At 41.9% G+C, this 26624-nt stretch overlaps 1 protein-coding gene across 2 annotated transcripts in view; it reads right to left on the reverse strand.

Annotated features, from left to right (window-relative positions):
- Nucleotides 1-1295: 1295 nt before the first annotated feature.
- LOC140515974 (uncharacterized) overlaps nt 1296-26624 on the reverse strand; it is a 55509-nt gene continuing 30180 nt past the window's right edge. The window contains exons 1-2 of one of the 2 annotated variants that reach the window (XM_072626870.1): nt 22104-22450; nt 1296-9768 (exon numbers count right to left, since the gene is read on the reverse strand). In XM_072626870.1, coding sequence (XP_072482971.1) covers nt 2654-4273 — 1620 coding nt within the window. In that variant the 5' untranslated portion in view covers nt 4274-9768; nt 22104-22450 and the 3' untranslated portion in view covers nt 1296-2653. Of the gene's footprint in view, nt 9769-22103; nt 22451-26624 lie in introns of those variants that run through there. The other variant, XM_072626872.1, reaches the window with a different exon arrangement.

Genomic DNA, 26624 nt, shown 5'->3' on the forward strand with positions numbered 1-26624 from the left:
TTCAGTCATTTAGTGTTTTCTTGGCAAAGACACTGGAACGGCTTGCCATTTCTGCCTGCAGCTCATTTTCCAGCCAGGGAAGTTGAGACAGAGATTAAGTGACTTGCCCAGGGTCCCACAGCTAGTAAATGTCTGAGGCTGGAATTTGAACCCAGGGAGATGAATCTTCCATATTACAGTCCTGACCCTCTATCCACAGGACCACCCGGTTGCCCTCCTCCTCCTCCTCCTCCTACTGTCTTGAGGACTGAGGGGAATTTTCATGACCTGGTGCCAGTGTAGTCTGTAGGTATATGAGTAATATGTGTGCATGTGTGTGTGTGTGTGTGTGTGTGTGTGTGTGCGTGTGTGTGTGTGTGTGTGTGTGTGTGTGTGTGTGTGTAGCAGCTGCAGGAGTGAGGGGCAAGAGTTGAAAAGGCAAATGTAAAAGACTGAGCTTTCCCCCAACCTTCCAAAATGCCACAGTGGGAAAGTGTTAACCTTGGGGGTAGAACCCCAAGCCCTGAGTCAGGGAAGAGGTGAATAGAGACCAGAGCTAGTTAGGAGTCAGAACTAAGGACCTCTGCCTGAGAGGGACAAGTCAGACAGCCTTGAGAGCTACCAGAATGACCTGTTGCTGGGCCAACCACACAGAACTGTAGGCCTGAGAGAGCTGGTCAGGGCACACAGGCTTAGGGGAGAACTGCTGAAACACAACACTGGCCTACATCATTAGGGGCCATTGCTCCTAGAGAAAGTAGGGGGATGTGAGTGAGAGTCTCACACTGGAGATCAGTGCATGCATGCTTCCAGGATTTCTGCGTAGGAAGACCAGGTAGGGGAGGCCTCCAACCCATGGTTATGGCCAAGAGCAATATGGCTTTCTCTGCCTCAGGGTCTTTACCTGGTGCACCAAGGCTATATGGCCTCTAGGGTCCTTGATTCTATATATTGTCCTTGCAAATATCCAGTCGCACCCCCACACAAAAATTGGAGGGAGTGCACATGGGACAGGATGTTAGACCCCCTCCTGGGGCCTAAAGTAGAAGCTTTAGAACAAGGCTGAGTGGCCCTTACGGAGACTCGGGGAGACCTCCCCACATTCCCAAGAGGAAATCCCCAGATGAACTAGGCCCAATTCTTATGGGATCAGAATGTATCAACACCAGGGCAAAGGCAAAGCTTACTCTTACTTGATTTCATAGCTGGGTGGATCTCTGGGGTCTATTGGAACTCACAGAACAATACACACATTTTTTTTATTTTGAAAAAACTCAATATATTTTCAACATTTTCAACATCTGAAGAAGGAACTCTCCTTAGATATCTGTCAATATAGAAAATATTTTCTTTTTTTTCTTTTTCTTTAAAATTTATTTATTTAACTTTTAACATTCATTTTCACAAAATTTTGGGTTCCAAATTTTCTCCCCATTTGTCCCCTCCCCCACCCCAAAACACCGAGCATTCTTATTGCCCCTATCACCAATCTGCCCTCTCTTCTATCATCCCTCCCTTCCCTTATCCCTGTCTTCTCTTTTGTCCTGTAGGGCCAGATAACTTGCTATACCCCATTACCTGTATTTCTTGTTCCCTAGTAGCAAGAACAGTACTCAACAGTTGTTTCTAAAACTTTGAGTTCCAACTTCTCTTCCTCCCTCCCTCCCCACCCATTCCCTTTGGGAAGGCAAGCAATTCAATATGCGCCATATCTGTGTAGTTTTGCAAATGACTTCCATAATACTCTTGTTGTGTAAGACTAACTATATTTCCCTCCATCCTATCCTGCCCCCCCATTGCTTCTATTCTCTCTTTTGATCCTGTCCCTCCCCAGAAAATATTTTCTTGTCATCTAAATGTGTATTGGAATCAAAGGGGGCACAGAGATAAGAGGCAGAAGACATCCCATGTACCAGATAATCCAACACTCTCACCCCCTACGCCCTCCCATTAATGTGATGACATTTTTGGCACCAACAGTCATCAGTCAAGGTTTTTGAACACTAAACATTCACACAGGTCCTAAGTGTGGCGATTGAACAGCACAGAACCATCAAAATATGTATACCTTTTTTGGGCAGGAAAATCAGTACATTTGGGGACACTTTTAAAAGTCCTCTGAAGGAGGAACTTTGCCTCAATGCAGATGGTGTTTTTCTCTTATCACTCAATTATGCATTGGAGTCTACACAGCAAACAGCAGAACAGTTCAATAATGGACACAGAGGGACAAAGCACGTGGGTGGTCATGTTGCAAGAATGAACAGGTAATAATTTATCTGGTTATCCCGGGTTACCCTGTTAAAGTGGCAGTGTCGTTGACACTAACAGTCCCCTCAAGGTCTTCTGTCCCTGAGCAGTCCCACAGGTCCTAAGTGCTGGAGCCATCAGAATGCAAAGTCCCCGGCATGCCATGTGGTCTTCCAGGCAGGTGGGAAGAGTCCCACTCGGAATTCCAGTCTCTATGTCCATTCCTGCAAACACTAGTGACTGTTCTGCAAGAAGAGAAGAGGCTTCCTCCATGGAAGAAGTTAAGGAAAACATTAAAGACACAAACATCAACCCCCCAAAGCATATTACAGGAACAGATCGTTTTGGCAAGGTGTGGGCTGATATAACCAATGGACTGGCTCCAGGAAATGCTCATGCAGCAGGAGCCCAAACCACCATGCCTTTACGCAGCTAATTTCAGGTGCTCCGCAGAGGCTTGCTCGTAGTCGCTGGTATCAAAAAACAGCAGAGAAGAGTTGTGGGCCAGATAATCTAGGAAATCTTGCAAATGGCTCAGCAGCAAATTCATGCTGCTGTCATCCAGAGCAGTGCAGGTGAGCATTGGGCCCAGATGCTCAAAGAGGCGCAACAGGTGGATACCTCCATAGAGCTCGCATATCTGGCTTGAAGGGTAGCTGACCACCAATTCATCATACTGTGGCCTCTCGAAATCATAAAGCAGCTGGGGGCTTAGGAGTACATTAAAGTATTCCTTGAGCACAGCCACCAGGCCCCAGACAGCGCAGCTTTGATCTCTGGTGTGGTGCTTCAGAGGGAAGCTGGCATATTCATAGAGGATGGCATCGGCGCTGACCTTGGCTGGCAGGTTGCAGAGCATATTCCTGAGGGTCACCATGTCCCAGTCTAGAATGAGCATGGGTCTCAGGGACATGGGCGGGTCGACCTGGACTTCACATCTGCCTGGGGTGGCATCCTGTTGGGGATCCTCAGCAGCAGCTCGGCAGCTCGCTCCCCGTGATCCAGACCCTCGTCGCACCCTTTCAGAGCGGCTTCGCTTGGGCGGTGGCGGTGGCATCCTTCCAGAGGTGCTCCCTTCACCTGGGTCGTGGTGGCGGCGACCACGACTGGTGCGGGAGCGTCTGCCCCTGAGGGCAGCCTGTTCCTGCTCTTTCCTGGCAGCTGACAAGCGGACAGCTTTGTTCCTATCCTGGTTCAACTGGTCCTGAGAGTAGCGGAGCACCTGATTCTGGGGGATCCACTCGTACTCCCAGCCGCCCAGCGGCTCTTGGGGGGCTTCTTCGGGAGGGGAGGATAGTGGGCCACTGGTGCTGGCTCCCCCCACTCCCTGGGGAATGGGCGCACTGCTCTGACTTCTCCCACAGGGGGCCTCGTGAGCCATGGCGCCCCCTAGGGAGCTGCTGCTGCTGCTGGTGCTAGGGCCTGCTTGGCTGGTGCTGGTGCTGGTGCGGGTGCTGGGGCCTGCTTGGCTGGTGCTGGTACTGGTGCTGCTGCTGCTGCTGCTGCTGTGGCCTGCTTGGCTAGTGCTGGTGCTGGGGTCTGCTTGGCTGGTGCCCGTGCTGGTGCTTGTGCTGGTACTGGTGCTGGTATCTGCTTGGCTGGTGCTGGTCCTGGTGCTTGTGCTGGTACTGATGCTGGTGCTGGTCCTGGTGCTGGACCTGGTGCTGGTGCCTGCTTGGCTGGTGCTGGTGCTGGTGCTGGTGCTAGTGCTGGTCCTGGTGCTGGTGCTGGTCCTGGTGCTGGGGTCTGTTCTGCTGGTGCTGTGCTTGGCCTTGGCACTAGGCGCTACTGACTCAGGCTCCTGGGCTGAGCCTGGGCCAAGGGAACGGTGGGCCTTCCAAGGCTTGGCACAGCGGGGGTGGGTCCCAGTCGCTGGGCTGTCCCAGGTCCCACGTGGGTACCGTACCAGGTATTTCACTTCCTTGTCTTCCACCCTCACTTTGATACAGTGGCCCAGGCGCATGGTGGGGCCATGGAAGATCAGCGCCGGCTCCTCTTCTGGGAGCTCCTGGGCTGTCTCCCTCTTGGATGCGGAAAGCGCCATCCTGACTTGCAGGTGCGGTCCTCGAGCACTGGGGCTGGTGGCGCTGCTTCAGTGGGAGGGCCTCACAGCAGGAGGGCCTCACGACAGGAGGGCCGGACGGGAGGCGGGCCGCCTCTCACCTCCTCAGGTCTCGGGACTGGCCCCGACTGGCTGGAAGGCGGCTGCCCCTTCCAGGCTCTGACTGGAAAGCTCGGGCTCTGAGGGAGGTGAGACTGGAGGCCGAGGCCCACTGCAGACAAGCTCCCAGAGCGTGGCTTTTCCCAGGAATGTGGCTGGGAAGAGGAAGGAGAGCCGCTGGAGGCTCCTCTTATGGGCAGGGGAGCAAGGTGTAAAGGGCACCAGCCAATCATCTGGCGCTGCTGGGGTTGGGGGAGGGGCGGGGACTGAGGCCAGTGGGGGAAGGGCATGTAACGGTCTGGCCATCTGGTGGGGCGAAAGCGCCTCTCTGAATTCGAAAGTCAGCTTCCTGGCGGGGCCATCCCCTCCCCCACCTCAGGTTCTCCATCTTCAAATGGGGAGCATGGGGGTCATGACGCTGAAACCTGCTCCATGGCTCATACTGTTTTTTGTGGGGGGACGTTAGCAAATTTTGAAATCACATTGCATTTCTGTGTTAGTTTTTTACTGAGTTATTTTTGCAATCTAATTCTCTGTTCTTCATCTGGGTATTTTATATTTTTCTAAGTTTGCATCCATTTCCTCTAATTAGTTATGTTAGTAAGCAACTGTACAAAATATATTTTTAATTTTCTTTGGAATTATTAGGAATGTTTCTTTTGCATTTTTGATACGAGAAATTTGATATTCTTCTCTTTGAAAAAATCAGATGACCTAACTACTTCTTCATTTTATAATGTTTCAATTTTTATTACTTTTATTTTTCAAAAAACCAGTACTTTAAATCCAGTTGTCTCTCCCAACCCGCACTTCCCACTCCCCAGTTGAGTAAATTTTAAAAATGGAAAGCATATCCCTCAACACATAACTACGTTTTCTGGCAAAAAAGAAAAAATAAAAGTTCCCCCATTAACCATGTCTAAAACCGTAGGCCCCTTTTTACCCTTTAAGTTCATCACCTTTCTGTCTTGACCTTAGCTGCAGGTTTCCTCTTTCTTCATAAGTGGTTTCTCATTTTGTCATCATAAACTCTTTCTGTGGATCTCAATGGTACCTTGTTCCTTTCTCCTCTAATTTGTTTATACTTTGACCTTGTACATCTGAGTCCTGCATCCATGTGAAGCTCACCTTGGTGGAGGCTGTGAATGGTGGTCTACAGCTCAGTTCTGTCAGGTTACTTTCTAATTTTTCCACAAGTGTTTGTCAACTAATGAGTCCTTCCTCCCACAACCTGAGACCTTTGGGTTTATCAGACAATTTGTTTCTGTAAGCTCTGTACCTAAACTTTTCTGCTGATAGACCTTTTTTAAACCAATATCAAATTGCTTTAATGATTACTGATTTATAATAAAGTTTGAGATCCAGGACAGATAGGCCTCCTCACTTCCCATTTTTCCATTATTATGCTTCAGATTCTTGACTGCTTTGTACCTCCAGAGTGATGGTTAAGTTACTTTTCTAGCTCTACAATCTATTCTTGTGGGAGTTGTATTAGTATAACCTGGAATAATTATGTTAGTGTTGTCATTTTTATTATATTAGTTCTACCTACCCTTGAGTAAATAATTAAGTATTGATACTGATTGTTCCTGACAATTGGAATCCATAAATTAAACTTCTGCTGTGACCCTCTTGCCAGTTTTTCTCCTTCTCTCACCCAGGATCCCAGGTTCTTACTCTTCTTTTTAATCCACCCTTCATGTTTCTCTCTCCAGAATTTCAGTATATGTTGCTTTTGATTATTCTCTTCCCTATCCTGCCCTCTCTCTTAAAGTTACTCTCTGGTCTTCTCTTTTCACTTACTATTTTCCTTTTCAGTTTATTGTATTTCTATACTGAGATCTGTGTGTGTGTGTGTGTATGTGTGTGTGTGTGTGTGTGTGTGTGTGTTGTGTTTCGGGGTGGGGTGTAATTGTGTTTAACTCCCTTTATCGATTTCAGATGAAAGTGAAGTAAAGTTTCTGGTATACACATTTCTCCCACCCTTTCTTCCACAGTTAATTACATTTCATCTTATCCCTCCATTGTATACATGATGGTGATTTCCTTCTCCTTTCCTTCCAAGTATAGTGCCCCCATTTTCTCCTATTTTTTCCCCTGACACAATCAAAACAGAAGACAACCTTCCAAAGGTCCTCTGTCTTATTTTTCCTTCTTGTGACCATTAAAGATATTAGTATTCTCATTCCTTCTTCAGCACATAAACAATTCCTCTTCAGATAATGCCTTTTCAATTAAACCAGTATGTGTACATTTCTATATTTCTCTTGACTCTAATATTTCCATTTCAAAATGTCTACTTGGGTCTCAAGACTTTTTGAATCATAGTCTTCAGATGATCTGATATTTCTTAGATTTTCTTTTCTTGGCCAGTTTCTGGATCACTTGTTTTGCATATTGTTTCTTACATTTTCTTATTATTTCTTTGTGTTTCTTTTTACTATTCATTTATTTTTATGTGTGATTTATTTCTAATTAGTTCCTCCAATTAATATTTTTATTATCTTATTTAGTCATTGTTTTCTATTTGATGCATTGTGATTTCCAGGGAATCCAGGTCTTGCCTAAGTTATCAGTTCTCCTTGGCTTCTATCCTCCCTGTAGACTTCATTATGCCTCTCTTCTTTCATTTCTTCCAAGTACTGCTATAATCCTTTGGGCCAAAACTCTTTTCCCCTTGATGCTTCCCTTGCAGAGACATCATCAGGCTTCTTGTTCCTTGGGTTTACCCGTTGGGCCTCTCTCCCTTCAAGGTATTTCCTTACAGTATTCAGGTGAGTAGGAGGGATTGGTTGCTTCTCTCACCATCCCTTCACTAGGGTTAAGGTTGCCCATCATTATATAGCCCTTTCTTTTCTTCTTTCCTCTTCCATCACTGTGGTCTTTGTGTATTTTTTTTCCTGGTTCTGATTATTTCCCTCCACATTTATTCCCATAAGTCTTCCCGTGAAAGGCTCGAGATTTATGATCAGCTTTAGATCTGTCCATCTTTGTCCCCCCCAACAAACAACCACACACTTCTCACTGTGAAGCACCTGAGTTCTATCTGCCAAAAATGGGGCATGTAAGAGTGGGGATAGTCAAATTATTTTTTATAACTAGGAAGTGTAATGGTGTATACACAGTTAGGACAGTTACTTTGAATGGTCCCTAAAGTGCAAAGGGGAACATTTCTACAGTACCTTCTATGTGCCACATACTGTGCTAAGAGCTTTGATCCTCACAACAATGCTTCCAGCTGGGTGTTATTATAATCACCATTTTACACTTAAGGAAACTCCGGCAGACAGGGGCAAAGTGACTTATCCAAGGTCACTCAGCTAGTAAGCTTACTCTAATCATTTGCTACTGTGTGTTGCATGTCCACTCTGTTCTACTTATCTGTCTATTTCTTAGCCAGTACCAGACAGTTCTTACAATTGCTGCTTCTCAGTTTAGTTTAAGATCCAGCACTGCTAAACCTACTTCCTTTACATTTTTCCTTAATTCCTTTGATATTCTTGATATTTTGCATTCCAAATGAATTTTATTATTATTTTTTCTAGCTCAGTAATATAATTTTCTTGCTATTTTATTCAGATGGCATGGACTAAGTAGATTAGTTTAGGCAAAATTGCCATTTTTATTCAAACGCTTTCTTGCAATTGCTTTTACTTCATCTTCGTCAGTGGTGTATACACCCTTTTCATTTTTAATATTGGTGGTTTAGTTTTCTTAATCTCTTTTTTACTTATATTAACCAATGGTTTATCTATTCTTTTTTTCATAAAATGAAGTCCTAGTTTTATTTATGAATTCAATGGTTTTCTTATACTGCGTTGAATTAATCTCACCTTTAATTTTTAAGATTTATCATGTTTAATTGGAATTTTTAAATTTATTTTTTCATGGTTTTTTATTGTATACCCAATTCATTGGTCTACCCTTTCACTATTTTTTAATATAAGCATTTTGAGATATAAATTTTCCATTTGACCAACTCTGCTTCCTACTCATCATTGACTTTTTGGACCTCTTTTACCATTTGGGTTAGTCTAATTTTAAAGCTGTTATTCTCTTCAGCATTTTTTTTTGTTTCCTTTAGGAAGTCGACTTGTTTTTCATGATTTTCTTGCATCACTCTCATTTCTCTCCCCAATTTTTTCTCTACTTCTCTTTCTTGCTTTTCAAAATCCTTTTTTAGCTCTTCCACCACTTCAGACAAATTAATTTTTTTCTTGGAGACTTGGACACAGGAACTTTGGATTTGTTGTATTCTTCTGATTAAATGTTTTGATCTTCCATGTCACCAATGACATAAGAAAATACCTCTTCACCAAGAAAGTAAGAATCTATAGTCTGTTTCATTAACATCTTCAGACACAGAATTAGAATTAATCTTATAACACAGATTTATAATTAAAATCTTAGAACATGGAATTAGAATGAAGGTCTAAGAAGAGAGAATCAGAGGTAGTCTGATATAATTAGAATTAATATAATTATATAATTAGAATCGTAGAACACAGAAATGGAATTAAAACTTACAACACAGAATTAGAATTAGTAGTAGAATGCAGAATTGGAATGAAAAACCTTAGAACACAGAATTAGAATTAACGTCTTGGAACACAGAATTAGAATTATAGTCTGAGACCACAGAATTAGAATTTGTCTGAGAACACAAAGCTCACTTGGAAAGGGAAACTGGTTGTTTGGAGTTAGCAGTCATGGTCCCCCCACTCCTCTCCCATTTTCTAGCTGCCAACCTTTAGTTTTCCCTAAAGAATGGAGGTTTATCTTATAATGAAACTAAAATAAGTCAAGGTGATCTATCCTAACTCGTTCCCATTTCATTCTCCTTGATATTCCCTTGTCTCTATATTTGAGAGGCAGCATTCTATTCCAGTTCTCTTCCTACTTATATGACGGCTCCTTTTCAATCTCCTTTGCTGCATCCTTGTAGGATTCGAATTTGGAAAAATGCCCTAAAATAGAGCAATTAAATTGAATGAAAGGTGGATTTTAGTGTGCGCAACGCCGATTTTTGTTATTCTCTTTCAGATAACTTTTCCAAGGTTTCTGACCTGAAAACAGTTTGACTACACTTGTGCATTGTTATATAACCCTGAAAAATAGAAACATTTGTACTTAATGTTATAAACATGTACTGTTTGTGTGTGCTATTCTGAATTGACCTAATATTGCTAAAACTGAAGGTAACCTTGTGAATTTACTCCTCGGCAAAACGCCTTCTTTGTTTGTTACTTTATAAATCGAGTGGGCACTGGCTCAGGGTCATGGGTGTCTTTTCCTCACTTCTTCTCAGTTGCCATTCCTCCATTGCCTTTCTGTGGTGTGCCTGAATTCAGTACGATCCTGCTTCAAGCTGAGTTCCTCTGTAACATAAGTGAAAAGTCATAAAACTTAAACTCTGTAAAAGGCAAAAACCTAAACTTGGTAACCTGATTAAATCATATATTTGTCACTTAGTGAAAACTGTAGATACTATGATCTTCAAAAGCCATATAAGAATATCGTGACCCATATGTGATAGGTCAATACTAATCAATGCACATACTTATGTTTGGGTATAACATTGGCTCAATGACCAAGCTCATTACTAAACAGAAAACCAAAAATGACCACCAAACAATAGTGTTGTGCTCTCTAGCTCCTCCTGTCTTTGTCTGTGTTATATAATTACCACAGGGATTTGGGGTTTCTTCAGTGGGGATTCAGAGAATTTGTCTGTCTGCCCTGCCCAGACTGAGGATGATTAATGCCTTAGCAGGGATCTATCATACTGCCCCAAATGTAGGTAACCTCAATTGCTTAAACTACTACCAGTTATCAGTATGGAGCTCCTTGACCTCTTCCTCTGGTATCAAAACAACACCCCACAATTATGGGGGAGGTATACAGTTCACAAGGTGGGGGAATTCCACAACTTACCTTCCTCCTCCAGATCATGCCCTCTAACTACACATGTCACTCAGGGCCCTTTCCTGAGTCCTCTCCTCTTCTCCCTCTCTGCACTGTACTCGGTGTTCTCATCAGTTTCCATTAATTTCAATACTATGTTTATGCTGATGATCCTTAGTTAGAGCTATCCTGCATTAACTTCTCTGCTGACCTCTCACATTTGCTGAGTCCTCATATTTTCAAATTCATTTGACACATCTCAAACTACATGTCCAGTACACATTTTAAACTAAATATGTCCAAAATGGAATTCATTACCTTTCCTCAAAATTCTCCCCTTGCCACCACATTCCCTAGAGGGCAATATGATCTTCCTATCCCTCGCACTCCCAACCGAGGATTCATCCTGGATTGCTCCCTATCTTTCACATCTCACCACACCCCTGCCCATATCCAAAATCGCCAAGACCTGTTGATTTTAACTTTGTAACATCTTTGGCCCTCTTCTCCATCTATACTTTTTCATTTGATATTTTCATCAGTTCTCACAGATTTATCTGTCATCTTTTCCTTACACAATCACCATTGAAGGAAAGTGGCCAGGATAGACATCTTTTCAATTCCCTTCTAGATATGCTCCTTTGGACTTCTCCATTAAGGCTCCACACCACTCCCTCCATCCCTCCATGCCTTTTCACATTTCTTTTTGGTTTTGTCTCCCTCCTCATTCAATTGTAAGCTCTTTGAGAACAAAGGCTCTCTCCTTTTCATATTTGTATCCTCAGGGATTACCCTGGCACACAGTAGGCACTTAATATATTTTTCTGGCTCTACTATCTATTCTAATGGTTCTCAGATCTACTAATCCAACCCTAACCTGTCTCCTGATCTCCAGTGTCACATTACCAACTGAGTACTGGACACTGCAACCTGGAAGTCCCAAAAGACATTACACTCATCATCTTCAAAATGCAATTCACCATCATCCACCCAGACAAATCCCCCTCACCCCCTTCACCTCTCTGTTACTGTAGAGAGTATCATCATCTTCCCAGTCATTCAGGCTTAGGACCCAAATGTTATTCTGGACACCTCACACTCTCTCTCCTTCCCTTCCCCCAGATCTAATCTGATGTCATGGCCTGCTGACCTCACCATTGCAAAAGTATCTCTCCAATTCATCCATATGCTGACATCACCACACCCTTGCTTCAGGTCCTCATCATCTCACACTTGTCCTACTCTAATGGCCTGCTGGGGGATTTGCCTGCTTCAGATCTCTCCCCATTGTAGACCATCCTCCGTTCAGCCACCAAAGGGGTTTTCCTAAAGCACACGTCTGACCAAGTCACACTCCCATAACTACTCATTAAACTCCAGTAGCTCCCTATCACAGTCAGTATAAAATATCAAACCCTCTGTGGGGCCTTTTGTGAGCTGACCCGTTCTTACCTTTCTGGCCTTTGTATTCTTTACATCCAGACCTCTCCCTCCACAGCCCCCCAACCACATTATGAGTGGCCTAGGGACACTGGCCACCTGGGCATTTAACAAGCAAGACTATCTCTCATCTCTGTATTTTCTCTACCTCTCCCCTGTGCCTGGAATATTCTCCCTCCAGTATTCTACTGACTTCTCTGTTTTCCTTTAAGCACCATCTAAAATCCTACCTTCCACAGGAAACCTTTCACAATCTAGTGTCTTCTCTACTTATTTCCTAGTTATGCTGTATAGAACTTGTTACTACACCATTATTTGCCTTTTGCCTCCCCCTTCTCTGCTCTCTCTGGCCTTTCTTTGTGTCCCTAGTAGTTACCACTGTGCCTGGAAAATAGTAGGTATGTCATTAGCGTGTATGGACTTTGAGACCAACTGCCAGTCACTATGTTAAAACATTAAGGGCAAAAGAAAGACAAAAGACTGTCTAGCTTGCCCTCAAGGAGGCCACATTCCAATGCAGGGATAGGGGAAAGGAGAACATACAAACCACTATTGCACATACAAGATATCCACAGTATAAGCAGGACAGAATCTCAGAGGGAAGGCACCAGGATTGGGTGGGGGAAAGGGGTGGTGGCAGAAAACTTTCTCTTGTAGAAAGTGGCATTTGAACTGAATCTTAAAGAAAGCCAAAGAATTCAGGGGGTAGAGGTGAGGAGGGAGGTCATTCCAGGCAGGGAGAACAGTCACACAAAAAGTACAAGTTCAGAGGAGCCAAGATGGCAGAGTACAAAGATACATGTATGCTAGCTCTGAACTCACAGCCAATAAAATATCTATAAAGAAAAACTCCCAACAAATTCTGTAGCAGCAGAAGTCACAGAACAACAGAGTGGAGGAGATTTTTGTTCCAGAGAGCCCTGAAAAACAGACACCAAAGGTCCATCGCCCACCGGACCTGGAGCAGTGCCCAGCTCTGCCTTGGCCACGCAGCACTGAGAGAAACAGAATCGAGCAGGCTTCAGGGACAGAATCTACAGCAGCCATGCCGGTCCCTCCACCCACAGATGCCAAAGTTTGGTGAGATGATCTTTTTGGCTCCCCGAGAGGGGAGTGGGATGTCTCCATGGCTCGGGCCTCCTCGCGAGGCAGCAGCAGAGGAAGCCTCGGACAGGGATTCCCAAAGCAGGCAGGAGCATGGATCCATTGCTGAAGGTCTCTGCATAAACCCGCGGAGGGAACTGAGACCCATGAGGCAGCACTGCCCCCACCTGAGCACCTGAACTTAATCTCACACTGAATAGCAGCCCTGCCCCCACCAAAAGCCTTGAGGCTGGGAAGCAGCATCTGAATCTCAGAACCCAAGTGCTGGCTGGGCAGATCTGGAGTCCTGGTGGGTGTGAAGAGGAAGCTCGGAAGTCAAGTCACTGGCTGGGAAAATGCCCAGAAATGGGAAAAAAATAAGACCATAGAAGGTTACTTTCTTGGTGAACACATATCTCCTCCCTTCCTTTCTGATGAGGAAGAACAATGCTTACCATCAGGAAAAGACATAGAAATCAAGGCTTCTGTATTCCAAACATGCAAAAGAAGTGTTCCATGTGCTCAGGCCATGGAAGAGCTGAAAAAGTGTTTTGAAAATCAAGTTAGAGAGGTGGAGGAAAAACTGGGAAGAGAAACGAAAGAGATGCAAGAAAAGCATGAAAAGCAGGTAAACACCTTGCTACAGGAGACCCAAAAAATGCTGAAGAAAATAACACCTTGAAAAATAGGCTAATTCAATTGACAAAAGAGGGTCAAAAAGCCAATGAGCAGAAGAATGCTTTCAAAAGCAGAATTAGCCAAATGGAAAAGGAGGTTCAAAAGCTTACTGAAGAAAATAGTTCTTTAAAAATTAGAATGGAACAGATGGAGGCTAATAACTTTATGAGAAACCAAGAAATCACAAAACAAAACCAAAAGAATGAAAAAATGGAAGAGAATGTGAAATATCTCATTGGAAAAACAACTGACCAGGAAAATAGATCCAGGAGAGACAATTTTAAAATTATGGGACTACCTGAAAGCCATGATCAAAGAAAGAGCCTAGACATCATCTTTCATGAAATTATCAAGGAATACTGCACTGATATTCTAGAACCAGAGGGCAAAAAAATTATTCAAGGAATCCACAGATCACCTCCTGAAAGAGATCCAAAAAGAGAAACTCCTAAGAACATTGTGGCCAAATTCCAGAGTTCCCTGGTCAAGGAGAAAATATTGCAAGCAGCTAGAAAGAAACAATTCAAGTATTGTGGAAATACAATCAGGATAACAGAAGATCTAGCAGCTCCTACATTAAGGGATCGAAGGGCATGGAATATCATATACCAGAAGTGAAAGAAACTAGGTAAGAATCACCTACCCAGCAAAACTGAGTATAATACTTCAGGAGAAAAAATGGTCTTTCGATGAAACAGAGGACTTTCAAGCATTTTTGATGAAAAGACCAGAGCTGAAAAGAAAATTTGACTTTCGAACATAAGAATGAAGAGAAGCATGAAAAGGTAAACAGCAAAGAGAAGTCATAAGGGACTTAGTAAAGGTGAACTGTTTACATTCCTACATGGAAAGTCAGTATTTGCAACCCTTGAAACTTTTTTCAGTATGTGGGGAGTTGGTGGGATTACACACACACACACGCACACACACACACACACACAGAGAGAGAGAGAGAGAGAGAGAGAGAGAGAGAGAGAGAGAGAGAGAGCACAGAGTGAATTGAATAGGATGGGATCATATCTTTAAAAAATGAAATTAAGGGGTGAGAGAGAAACATATTTGGGGGAGAAAGGGAGAAATGGAATGGGGCAAATTATCTCTCATAAAAGAGGCAAGCAAAAGATTTTTAGTGGAGGGAAAAAGAGGGGAGGTGAGAGAAAAACGTGAAGTTTACTCTCATCACATTCGACTAAAGGAAGGAATAAAATCCACACTCATTCTGGTATGAAAACTATCTTACAATACAGGAAAGTGGGGGAGAAGGGGATAAGCCGGGTGGGGGGGGATGATGGAAAGGAGGGCAATGGGAGAAGGGAGTAATTTGAAGTCAATACTTGGGGAGAGACAGGATCAAAATAGAGAAAAGAAGCAATGGGGTGCAGGATAGGATGGAGGGAAATATAGTTAATCTTACACAACACGACTGTTATGGAAGTCATTTGCAAAACTACACAGATATGGCCTATATTGAATTGCTTGCCTTCCCAAAGGGAATGGGTGGGGAGGGAGGGAGGAAGAGAAGTTGGAACTCAAAGTTTTAGAAACAACTGTTGAGTACTGTTCTTGCTACTAGGAAATAAGAAATACAAGCAATGGGGTATAGAAAGTTACCTGGCCCTACAGGACAAAAGAGAAGATAGGGACAAAGGAAGGGAGAGATGACAGAAAAGAGGGCAGATTGGTGATAGGGGCAATTAGAATGTTCGGTGTTTTGGAGTGGGGGGAGGGGACAAATGGGGAGAAAATTTGGAACCCAAAATTTTGTGAAAATGAATGTTAAAAGTTAAATAAATAAAGTTAAAAAAAAAAAGTACAAGTTCAGGAGATGATGTGCTGTGTGTGTGAGCAACAGCAAGAAAGCCAAGATGTATGCAAAGAGGATAAGAAGCCTGGAAAGAAAGAAAGGGTCCAGATCTCAAAAGACTTCAAATACCACAAGGTGTTCTATGGGATCCTGGAGATAGTAGAGAGCCTCTGGGGTTTATTGACCTGATATGGTCGCACTTGCTCTTTACTTTTAAAATACCTCACATTTTATTTTTATACATTTGTTTTTAAAGCACTGAGACTTTCCCACAGTCTTTTTTCCCTGTTCAAAATTTTATCCATCCTCCTACCCCATCTCCTACCCAATGAAAAGGCAACAAAATTCAAACTCATTATAGATATGTATTAAAATGATCAATGGTAACTCCAGAAGTCTGATAATAAAACATGCTTTCTGCCTCTTTCCACAGAAGTAATGTCCTGTGCATCCAGAAGGAAGAAATATTTTCAGGCATGAACAACACAAAATAAATCTGATTTTCTTCACTATATTCATATAAAGGGTTCCACCCATCCCCCTCCAGTCAGATATAGAAGGCCCATGTTTCTCCACTGAGCCAGACAGTCAGAGGCGTGAACAAGCTGCAGAACTCTGCTGAACCAAGTAATCAAACATTTAAGCTGGATGCAGACCTGCTGGGGAGGAAACTGGGCCTGATTGAAGAGTTGATCCCACCCAATGGAGGTTGGATAAAAGCAGCAAGATCGTATGCTACCCAGCATCCCAGTGGCAAGACAGCCTAATGGTGGAGAAGCTTCCGCTAAAGTGATGAGGGAATTCTTCGTGGGGGAGAGAGACTCTCTCTGTCTCATTCCCACCCTCATGCTTGATAGATCAAGGATGACCTTTTAACCTATTTCAAGATCAGGAAAGATTTGTGCCCAAAACCACATCTGCACTGAAAGCTTATGAAGAGCACATGAAATCGTACTGAAGACAGCGTAGACACTCTACAGAAAACACCTTCAAGAACCTAAAAAAATCCCAGCAGAAAGCTGAAGCATTCTGATAGGAAACTGTGTGAAGCTGCTGTAACAGGGAATAAAAAACTTCCAGAAACCAGGGGCTGGGGGTAATGACCCCTTTTGTCACACAAACTATCTAATCTGAGACCTCTTTCCACCGCCTCTGCGTGTACTCATGATAGAACATGTTTCTGGTTCGGGATCATGTACGTGTATATATACATATGCATATATGAAAATAAATATTCATACACATATCTCTACTTCTGCCTTCTCTTTCTCTCTCTCCATACATACACATTCACACACAAACATAAATATACACATGCATATATGTATGCTGGAGAATGAAATGGAAAACTACTGCATTATCTCACTGAAGAAAACCCCAAATGGGATCATGGAGAGTTGGATATGACTGAAAAATGACTTAATAACCACAATAGGAGGAGATATGGATATGGATTTTTAAAAACCAATTGTTCTTAACCTACCATCTTAGTGTACTAGGGTGGTAACCAGTGGCAACTCCTTCCAAAAGCTTAAGGCAGCATGTTCTGCCTGCTGTCAGTACATGTGGGAAAGGCTGGAGAGACTGCTTATAGAAAGGCATAATGACATGCAATGGAAAGGTCCTCCTTATAGCTATTCTGACTCCTTCTTGTCCCTTAACATGTGAGGAAAAGGAGACAATGATTCCTCGCTGAGCCAGAACAGTGAACTGATGATATTACAGTTTCTTTGGAAAATCCTAGAGAATCAGCAAAGATACAAATAGAGACCATTAATAGAATCAGCAAAGATGCAAATATAAGCCATTAATAGCTTCAGCAAAGATGTAGTCTACACAATAAACACTCAAATATTAGCAGCATTTCCAAATAGTAATAAAAAGGAGGCCATTACAGGGAAATCCCCTCCCAGAAATATTCAAGATGCATAAAATGTCTGAAAATCAATCTGCCAAAGCACAGAAAAGACGTGTAGTGACTCAGTTACAAAATAATCCTTGAAGTAACAAAGAAAAAGTTTAAATAATTGGAGAAACTTTCTGTGCTCATGGCTGAGCTGTACCAGTCTAAAAGAAATGACAATGTAACTTACGTCCAGATTAATGTAAAGAAAGAATTTCCTGAAGTGGTCACACTCTGTGAATTTGCAGTGCATATGGGATTGGCTGGGACCAATTAACCATATTTTACATCACTGTACCTACAAATAGTGCACATTCCAAAACATCCAACTGGGTGAGTTTCATTTTTCACAGTAGTCAGATCCTAGCTGTACTACCAAAGTCAATTGATACCTTCAATGCCATGCCCATGAAATTATCAAATCATACTTTAAAACGTTGACAAATTCCCAAATTGATAAATGGTCAAATAATATGAACAGGCACTTTTCAGAGGAAGAAATTAAAGATATCTATAGTCATATAGAAAAATGCTCTAAATAACTATGGATTAGAGAGATACAAATCCACATAACTCTGAGATACCACATCACACCTATCAGATTGTCTAAAGTGACAAAACGGGGAGACAATAAATGTTGGAGAAAATGTGGGAGAGTTGGAACACTAATTCATTGTTGGTGGAGCTGTGAGATGATCCAACCATTCTGGATAGCAATTTGGAACTATGCCCAAAGGGCTACAAAAATGTGCATACTCTTGGAGGCAGCAAGACCACTTCTAAGAGTATATCCCTAAGAGATCATAAAAATGGGAAAGGGTCCCACATGTACAAAAATATTTATAGCAGCACTCATTATGGTGTTCAAAAACTGGAAATCAAGGGGATACCCATCAATTGGGGAGTGACTAATAAATTATGATACAAAGATATAACGGAATACTACTGTGCTATAAGAAATGATGAACAGGAAAACTTCATAGAGGCCTAGAAAAACTTATATGATCTGACATTGAATGAAAGGAGTAGAATCAGAACATTGTACATAGCAGCAACCACAGTGTGTGAGGATTTTTTCTGATAGGCTTAGAAATTCATTGCAGTGCAAATACTTAAAAACTTCTCAGTGGTCTTTTAAGGCAAAATGCCTTCCACATCCAGAGAAAGAACTACGGAATTCAATCCCAGAATGTAGCAGAACATTTTCTTTTGTATTACGTTTTGGCTTGTTATATGATTTTTCCCATTCATTTTAATTCCTCTATGCAACATGACTATGATGAAAATGTGCTAAATAGGAATGCATGAGTAGAACCTACATAAAATTGTATGCAGTCTCAGGAAGGAGGGGGGTGGTAAGGGGGAAGAAGGGAGAGGGAGGGGACAAAATCTAAGTTATGTGGTAGTGATTGTAAAACACTGAATATAAATTTTAAAAATAAAGTAAAAATAATAATATGGAAATAATAAAAAAAATTTCTGAGACACTAGTTCAAAGGGTCCTGTCCTCTAGCTCTGAAAAGTGTATAAATACTCTAAGGTAAGGTTGTGTTTTGTGGCTTATACATGAGAAGTGTTTGTTTGGCCATATGAGATTGGGAAGCAGCTAAGGATCCTCCTGACTTTGACCACCAAGATGTTGGTGCTTCTCTCTCTGGTCACTGTGTATGTATTGCTTATGGTCAGACAGGTGGAGGTCCTGTCTGTTGATCTTCACTTCTCTGTATTTTCTCTGTAGTTCATGGTGCCCACTTTTTCCCCTGAACTAAATGAATGATTTATGTGTTTGATTCAAGTGATTGTTGGCCCCTCAGAAAATACCTTGTTAAAATACTAACACAAATACTTTTTTTTAAAAAATGGGATTGAGAATGGTAAGGGAACAGATGGTAAGGATTAATGGAAAAGGGGTAATAATTCTTCCAAACCTTAAATTACACTATAAAGCTTGTTGTTCTTTAATCATTTTCAGTTGTGTCCAACTCTTTGTGACCCCTTTTGGGGTTTTCTTGACAAAGACACTGGAGTGCTTTCCAATTTCCATGTCCACCTAGAGGGAAGGTACAAGGTGGGCCTTGTCTCTTCGTGTGAGATAGGAGTAAAGGAAGAGATAATAGCAGAAACCATCTGTGTGATAGGCCATGGAAAACAGAGGAAAAGGTGGAGATCATGGCAAATGGCTTCTATTTTTAAGTAAAATATGAAACAAGGTTGTGAGCTGATAGAGTAGAGGAGGGGTAGCCATGGGAGGGTTGAGGAGGGATTCTTTGGAAGAGCCACTATGAAGAGAGGAAGAGTGAGGTGATAAGAGAGGGTCAAAGATTCACCTAAGTTAGTTGAGGTTGGGTAACTCATTTGCAGTAGACCCAGTCAAAATGATTTCCAGATATTCTCCATCTTCATTCAGCAGCGGTGTTTGATGGGATCATTTCAAGGCTGATTGGGTCTAGGGACTCAAGAGAAAAGAAGAGTGTAGAGTTGAATTGGTTTTCCAAGGTGTCAAGATGCAGTGATCAGTGCAAGGAAATGTTTTGGGAGATAACTGAGGAAATAAAAGTCATGGTGTGGAAGAAGAGTAGGGTTTTGTAAAGGAAGGTGGTGGGAGAGGTGAAAGATAAGGATATTTCAGAATTCTTGAATACGGAGGTCATGCGTTTGTGGCTGATGCCAATATCATGAGTTTGCCCTTCTTTGTGTATGGCTGAAGTGGGGTAGAGCCATGGAAAGTGTAGTCCTTGTGTAGTAGGGTTTTTGAGAGAAAAAAAAAATCAAATAATTATTATACACATAGACACATAGACACAGACAGACAGACACACGTAGAGGGAAGTCCCATAGAATGAGGGCAGAAGTTGGGGAGGAGGGGAAGATTGTGAAGCAGATAATGAGCTGAACTGTGGAAGGAAGTGGAGTGACCTAGTTGGGGTGTGAGACCCAGAGGCAGGGCTGTAGACAATAGGTACCAGGATTTTGATTAGCTGGTAAAGATACATTTCATTAATCTCAAAGTAGGAGAGGTTGCTATGTGATGGAGGTAAGAGGAGAACCTGACTAACTAGATAAAAGATTCACCAGTTCTACCCAAGTACACAGACCAGAGCATACCCTTTCTGCTTTAAGGACAACCTTGAACTCCTGCTGTGTATTCAGCATTCAGATCCAAACAGCAGCTAACCTCCAATAAAGGCATTTCACTCCAGGTATCATTCCCTCCAATTAGTCCTATTTCTTATATAATGCTTTCCAAAATCATGATGGAAGAAATCAAGCAAAATACTATCATAATAGTATGAATTTTAAACATAGACCCCAAATATAAACTTATTCCCATGCAAATGGCATTCATCCGTTAGAACGTATTGTGAAACATCTCAGAGAAAAATAAAACAAGGAGAAACCAAAATGTTTCTCTCTTCTACACTAGATGTACTCAGAGACTAGTATAGGATAAATAAAATCCAGTTACATCTATAGTTACCAAAACGGCTCTTGCTCTTGATGTCTATGAACATTTTGTCTGATCTATGGGTGACAGATGGCTTCCTACAAAGCATAATAGTTAGGAGAAGGCAGAAGATCGATATTAGAACAAAGGAAGGAATGCGTGTCCCTGTTAGCCCAGTCATTTACACTAAGTTCCTACACTAACCCTTCTTTGTCACTCTTAATTCAGGCCGCATAACTCAAAGGGAAGGACTTTTCAAAGTTCTCTCAACTCCTACCACCTGGCTCATCTCACCTAATGTTATCCAGGCCAGATATGGATGAGGTGTAGTACCTAACTGTGCTTTTGGAAGCAATCCAATACTTTATTTTCCAGTCTCCCCTGACAACTTTTTTGTTTTTTTTTCCCCCTTTTGGTCCTCCTATTACTGCTCATAGTCTGAATTCTATGGTTTCTATAGGATAGCACTGAGGGGAACCACTGGTACCAAGTGATTCCTGCAGGAATGCCCAGGGTACCAGTGCAGGCTGCGCACTGACCAGGATTGGGTGAAGGGTTAATGGAACATAAAAATCTTCCCTATACACATATGGGCCTGTGTGACTACACATCTTCCCTTCTGAGTTCCCAGGTCTAAAGGTACACAGGCATTTTGCCCCATCAATCACAGAAATATTGATCTTTTGAACTCTTCTCTAGTTCCCAGCTGTTACACGTTGGTGCTGAGTCAATTTGAGTCGGTTAGGCACTGAGTCAGGTAGGTATTGCATCTTTTGTCATTAAGCCAAATAGGTGCTAGGCCAAGGAGGTTTTGAAGCTTTTCTTCACTGAGCCCATCAGGTGACAAGTCTTTGTTTGAAAACTGTATATATTCTTGAATACTGATTTTGCCTAGGGGCTCAGAGAGGGGAAGGGTGTTTCACCTGGAATCTTTTTGATTTATCATATTAGGGGCACTGAGTATCCAGTATCAAGATTCCTCACCCACTTACTCCCCTCCTATGAACAACTCAGAAGTAAGTGCCCAGGTCTCGTGCTGTATGTAAATATTTGCGTTATTCTGTTAAGCTTTGTTTTTCTATATTTTTGTAATGAGGTTTTATATTGTCCTTGTGTGCAGAAATAAATGTTGTACTGGTTTGGTTTCGAGTGAAGATTGCTTATTACACCAAGCTATTAGATCCTTAATATCTGCACCCATACGTTACAATATATATATATATGCATATGTATCTATATATAGAGACATATATAGATACACACACATATATATATAGATACATATATATATATGCATACATACACAAACGTTTGAAGAAATTTGCAGCAGTAGCTCATGTGGCATTGACGATACACTGCCCTCTGTTCCTATCCTGTTGAATGGCATCAGTGGGTGGTGGGAGCACCTCGACAGCACCCACGGTTTTAGAGAGCACGACTGGGATGAACTCCCGACCTGCTTTTGCATTCACGGAAGGCCTCAACAAATTGAGTATGTATCTCGGTCTGACTCTGGAGCAGGAGAGAGCGGCCTCGGGAAAACCTCCACAAGGGTCAGCTGAGAATCCCTCACTCGGGACTGGTGAGTTCCCCAAGCCTCTCGGCGCCTGGGCACAGGCGACTGGCCCGGTGAGGCCGTGCCCCTATAAGCTACAAGCGCTTCCTGTAGAGCTACTCTCTGCAGACTCAGGGGCTCCAAGTTGAGGAGGCTTGCCAGCCAGCCTTCCAGAGGGCTGAATGGGAGCCGAAACTACGCCCCCACCGTCCAACCTGGACTCCACCTTCCTCTCGCCCCTGCCCTGCGTCCTGCGGTTGCCATAGCGACCCCCAGAGGTGGTGGGATTGGTGGATTTAAGGTTCCAGACTCAGTGCAGACAAAGGGAAGCAGGACTAGCCCTGCACCCGCCCTCCTGGTCACGATGGTTACCACCACGCTTGGATGCTCCGCCTGGCCCTCCTGGCCTCTGCAAGTCTCCTTCCCAGGCTCTCCCGGTCCCAAGGAGGCAAACTTCTCGGAACTCCTTTAGAGTGCAGCGAGTTGGACAATTGACCAGGTGGCCACCAGACCCGCTAAGGACAGGAGAAGGTCCCGGGAACTCAAGTCCGTCTCCGTCAGTGTCAGAAAGGCTAGGTCTGCCCCCTCCTTGTCTCTGGACAAGGGAATGACCCTTTTTGCCCCCCCAGCCCTATCCCCGCCTTGGTCCACCCCGCTTCCTGTCCTACGAACTTTCCCTGGACTCTCCCCACGCACCAGGCCTGCCCTTTCCCCGGGACTTGGATCTAGTTTGCAGTCAAGGGGAGGGAACCCGAGCCACTACTGAGTAGGGAGCCCAGATGGGGCGGAGGGTACAGTGCCCACGCCAGCCCTGGCCTGCTGAGGGAAGCGAGGCAGCAGAGCGTGTGACCGTCCTTCTGCCGATCCCGAGGTCAAGGAGGGTCCGGGAGGATCCAGTCAGCCTCAGCCGAGCCTGGAAATGAAGATGACTAAGACCGTGGGTCAGTCAGGTGGTTCGCTCCTAGGGTTTCCAGTCCAGGTTCAGTACGAGCAGGGAGGCTCGTGGCAGCAGGGTCCGTGGTGAGGGCCAGGTCCGAACTTGGGGAGACTGCGTTGATGGTTATTTTGAGAAGTACACGGGTAACCAGGGCTGGGACTTTCTCTGCTGCGGTATTGCAAACTGTCAGCTGAGGCATAGGGAGGAGAAACACTCGGGATATTGGAACCACAAATAAATAAATGAGTGAGTGAATGAATAAATTCATAACTGAATAAATACATAAATGAATAAATTCATAACTGAATAAATACATAAATGAATAAATGAAGAGATGAATAAATTCATAGATGAATAAATACAGAGATGAATAAATACAGTGATGAATAAATACATACATAAATGAATGAATGAATACGTAGATGAATGAATGAATAAATGAATGAATGAATTAATGAATAAATGAACGAATGAATAGATAAATGAATGAATAAGTGGATGAACGAATAAATGGATGACTGAATGGATAGCTGGATAAATGAATGGATAAATGGATGAATGAATGGATAAATGAGTGAACGGTTGAATGGATGAGTGGCTGAATGAATGAAGAAATATATGAAAGAATAAGTGAATGAATGAATGTATAAATGAATGAATGGTTAAATGAATGAATGGTTAAATGAATAAATAAATAAAGGAAGGAAGGAATGAAGGAAGGAAGGAATGAGTGAAGGGAGAAATGAATGAGCAAGAAAAGGTTCAATGGGGAAAAACAGGATTAAGGGAAATGCATAGTAATCGTAATTGTGAATGGTTTGAACTCACTCAGAAACATAAGCAGATGGCAGAATGGAGTAAAAATCAGAATCGAAAAATGTGTTGTTAAAAGAAACATTTTGGAAGCAGAGAGACACAGTAAAAAAAAAAAAAAAGTAGAATCCTTTGCGCTAAGAAAGCAGAGATAGCTATGGTGATCTCAGTCACAAAAAAAGTAAAATTATACCTAATTAAAAGATATAAGCAGGGATTACATTTTGGTAAAGGTACCAGAGACAATAAAGGATTATCACTAGCAAACATCCTAAACTATTAATATTAAACTATACCACCAAATGGTATAGCATCCAAATTCTTAAAAAAAAAAAAATTAATCAGTTTAAGGAGGAAATAGAAAATAAAAAATGTATTAGCAGGGAATCTCAACTTCCCCATCTCAGAACTAAATAAATCTCACCAAAAAATAAGCAAAAGTTAAGGAGATGAACAGAATGTTAGAAATCTTAGATATGATAGACGTCTAGAGAAAATTGAATTGGGAATGTAAAGGAGTATATCTTTTTTCAACATCACAAAACTTGACCATTTTTAAGACATTAAAAACCTCGCAGCCAAATGCGGAAAAGCATAAATATTAAATGCATCTGTTTTTGATCATAATGCAGTGAAAATTATATACAATAAAGTGTCATGGAAACAGCTAATAACTAAACAAAGAAGAATGAACAGAAAAAGAAAACTATAGATCTTATTTCCCTAATGAATGTTGAGGCAAAAAATAAATAAAATGCTACCAAGGAGAATACAGCAATGTATCACAAGGATCCATCACTACTGTAACTAAGTGGGATTTCTTTCAAGAATGTAGGATCTGTTCAATGTTAGGAAAACTGTCAGCATAATTGCCCATATCAATAACAAAATCAATAAAAATCATAATTATCTCAATAGATACAGAAGCTTTCTGTAGAGGGCCAGTACTGATGGAGTCCGGAATGTGAGGTATTGTCCAGGTTGAGACTTGTACCAGCGTAAAGACTGAAGTTCTCAGGATTGGCGCAGCATCCTACTGCTGATAAGGAAAGATGAGATTGTCCTGACCCTGACTGTGTACCCCCGAAGTTTTTACGCAGAAGGAACTAAGAAAAGGAAGTAAAAGACGTAAACTAAAAATGTTCTCATGAGAATAACTTTGCTTGCTTGCTTAAGAGAGTATATGAATTTGACCCTCAGATCAATAAACCAGTCATGTACAGATAGTACAGGCTCGCCTAGCCCCCTCTGCTGTCATCTCTGTCTTTTCTATAACTGCTGCGCCTCTGGTCCACTGGTTGCTGGCAGATTTTAACAAATTATAATACCTATTCTCATTAAAAATACTAAAGAGTATAGGAATAAATGGAGCTTTCCTTAAAATAAGTATTATCTAAAACCATCAGCAAAAATTATCTGTAATGGCAATAAGCCAAGCAACGATGTCCATGATCACTACTGTGATATTGCAATAAGAAAAGAAAAAGAAATTGAAGTAGTTAGAATAAGCAATGTGGAAACGAAACTATCACTCTTTGCAGCTGATATGATAGTATACTTGGAGAATTCTAGAGAATCAACTAAAAACCTACTTGGAATAATTAACAACTTTAGCAAAGCTGCAGGATATGAAACAAACCCACATAAACTACTGGCATTTCTATGTATTGCCAACAAACTCCAGCTGCAAGAGAAAGAAAAATTCTCTTAAAAATATAGACAGTACAAAAATTTGGGAGTCTGTGCCAAGTCAAACCTAGGAGCTAACATAATTGCAAAAGGTTTTACGCAAATAAAGTCAGATCAAAAAAATTGGAAAAATATTAGTATCTCTTGGATAGGCCAAGGCAATATGATAAAAATGACAATTCTACATAAATTAATATACTTGCTCACTGCCATACTAATCAAACTACCAAAAATGATTTTATAAACTTTAAAAAATAATCAAATTCCCCTGGAAGAATAAAGATCAAGAATATCCAAAGGATTAATGACAAATGTGAAGAAAGGTAGCCTAGCAATATTAGAAATCAAAATATATTGTATCATGGCAATCATCAAAACGATCTGGTACTGGTTAAGAAATAGATCAGTGGAATAAATTAGGTACACAATACACAGTGTTAAATGATCATAATAATATGGTGTTGGATAAATCCAAAGATCTAACCTTTTAGGACAAGAATTCACTATTTGACAAAAAGTGATTGGAAAACTGGCAGAAACGAGGTGTGGATCAATATTTCTTTTTTTTTAATTACCTTTTTTTTCTTTTATTTTTTTCCGTATTTTACTTGAATCTCTGGGATTCTCTAAGTATATCATCATTTGATCTGCAAAGAGTGATATCTTGGTTTCTTCTTTGTCTCTTCTAATTCCTTCAATTTCTTTTTCTTCTCTTATTGCTACAGCTAACATTTCTAGTACCATATTGAATAATAGTAATGATAATGGGCATCCTTGTTTCACCCCTGATGTTATTGGAGAAGCGTCTAGCTCATCTCCATTGTATATAATGCTTGCTGAAGGTTTTAGATAGATACTGCTTATTATTTTATGGAAAGTTCCATTTATTCCTATGCTCTCCAGTATTTTTAGTAGGAATTGGTGTCCTATACTGTCAATAGCTTTTTCTGCATCTATTGAGATAATCATGTGATTCCTGTTAG

This window comes from Notamacropus eugenii, chromosome X (genome assembly GCF_028372415.1).
Source record: "Notamacropus eugenii isolate mMacEug1 chromosome X, mMacEug1.pri_v2, whole genome shotgun sequence".
Lineage (NCBI taxonomy): Eukaryota > Metazoa > Chordata > Mammalia > Diprotodontia > Macropodidae > Notamacropus > Notamacropus eugenii.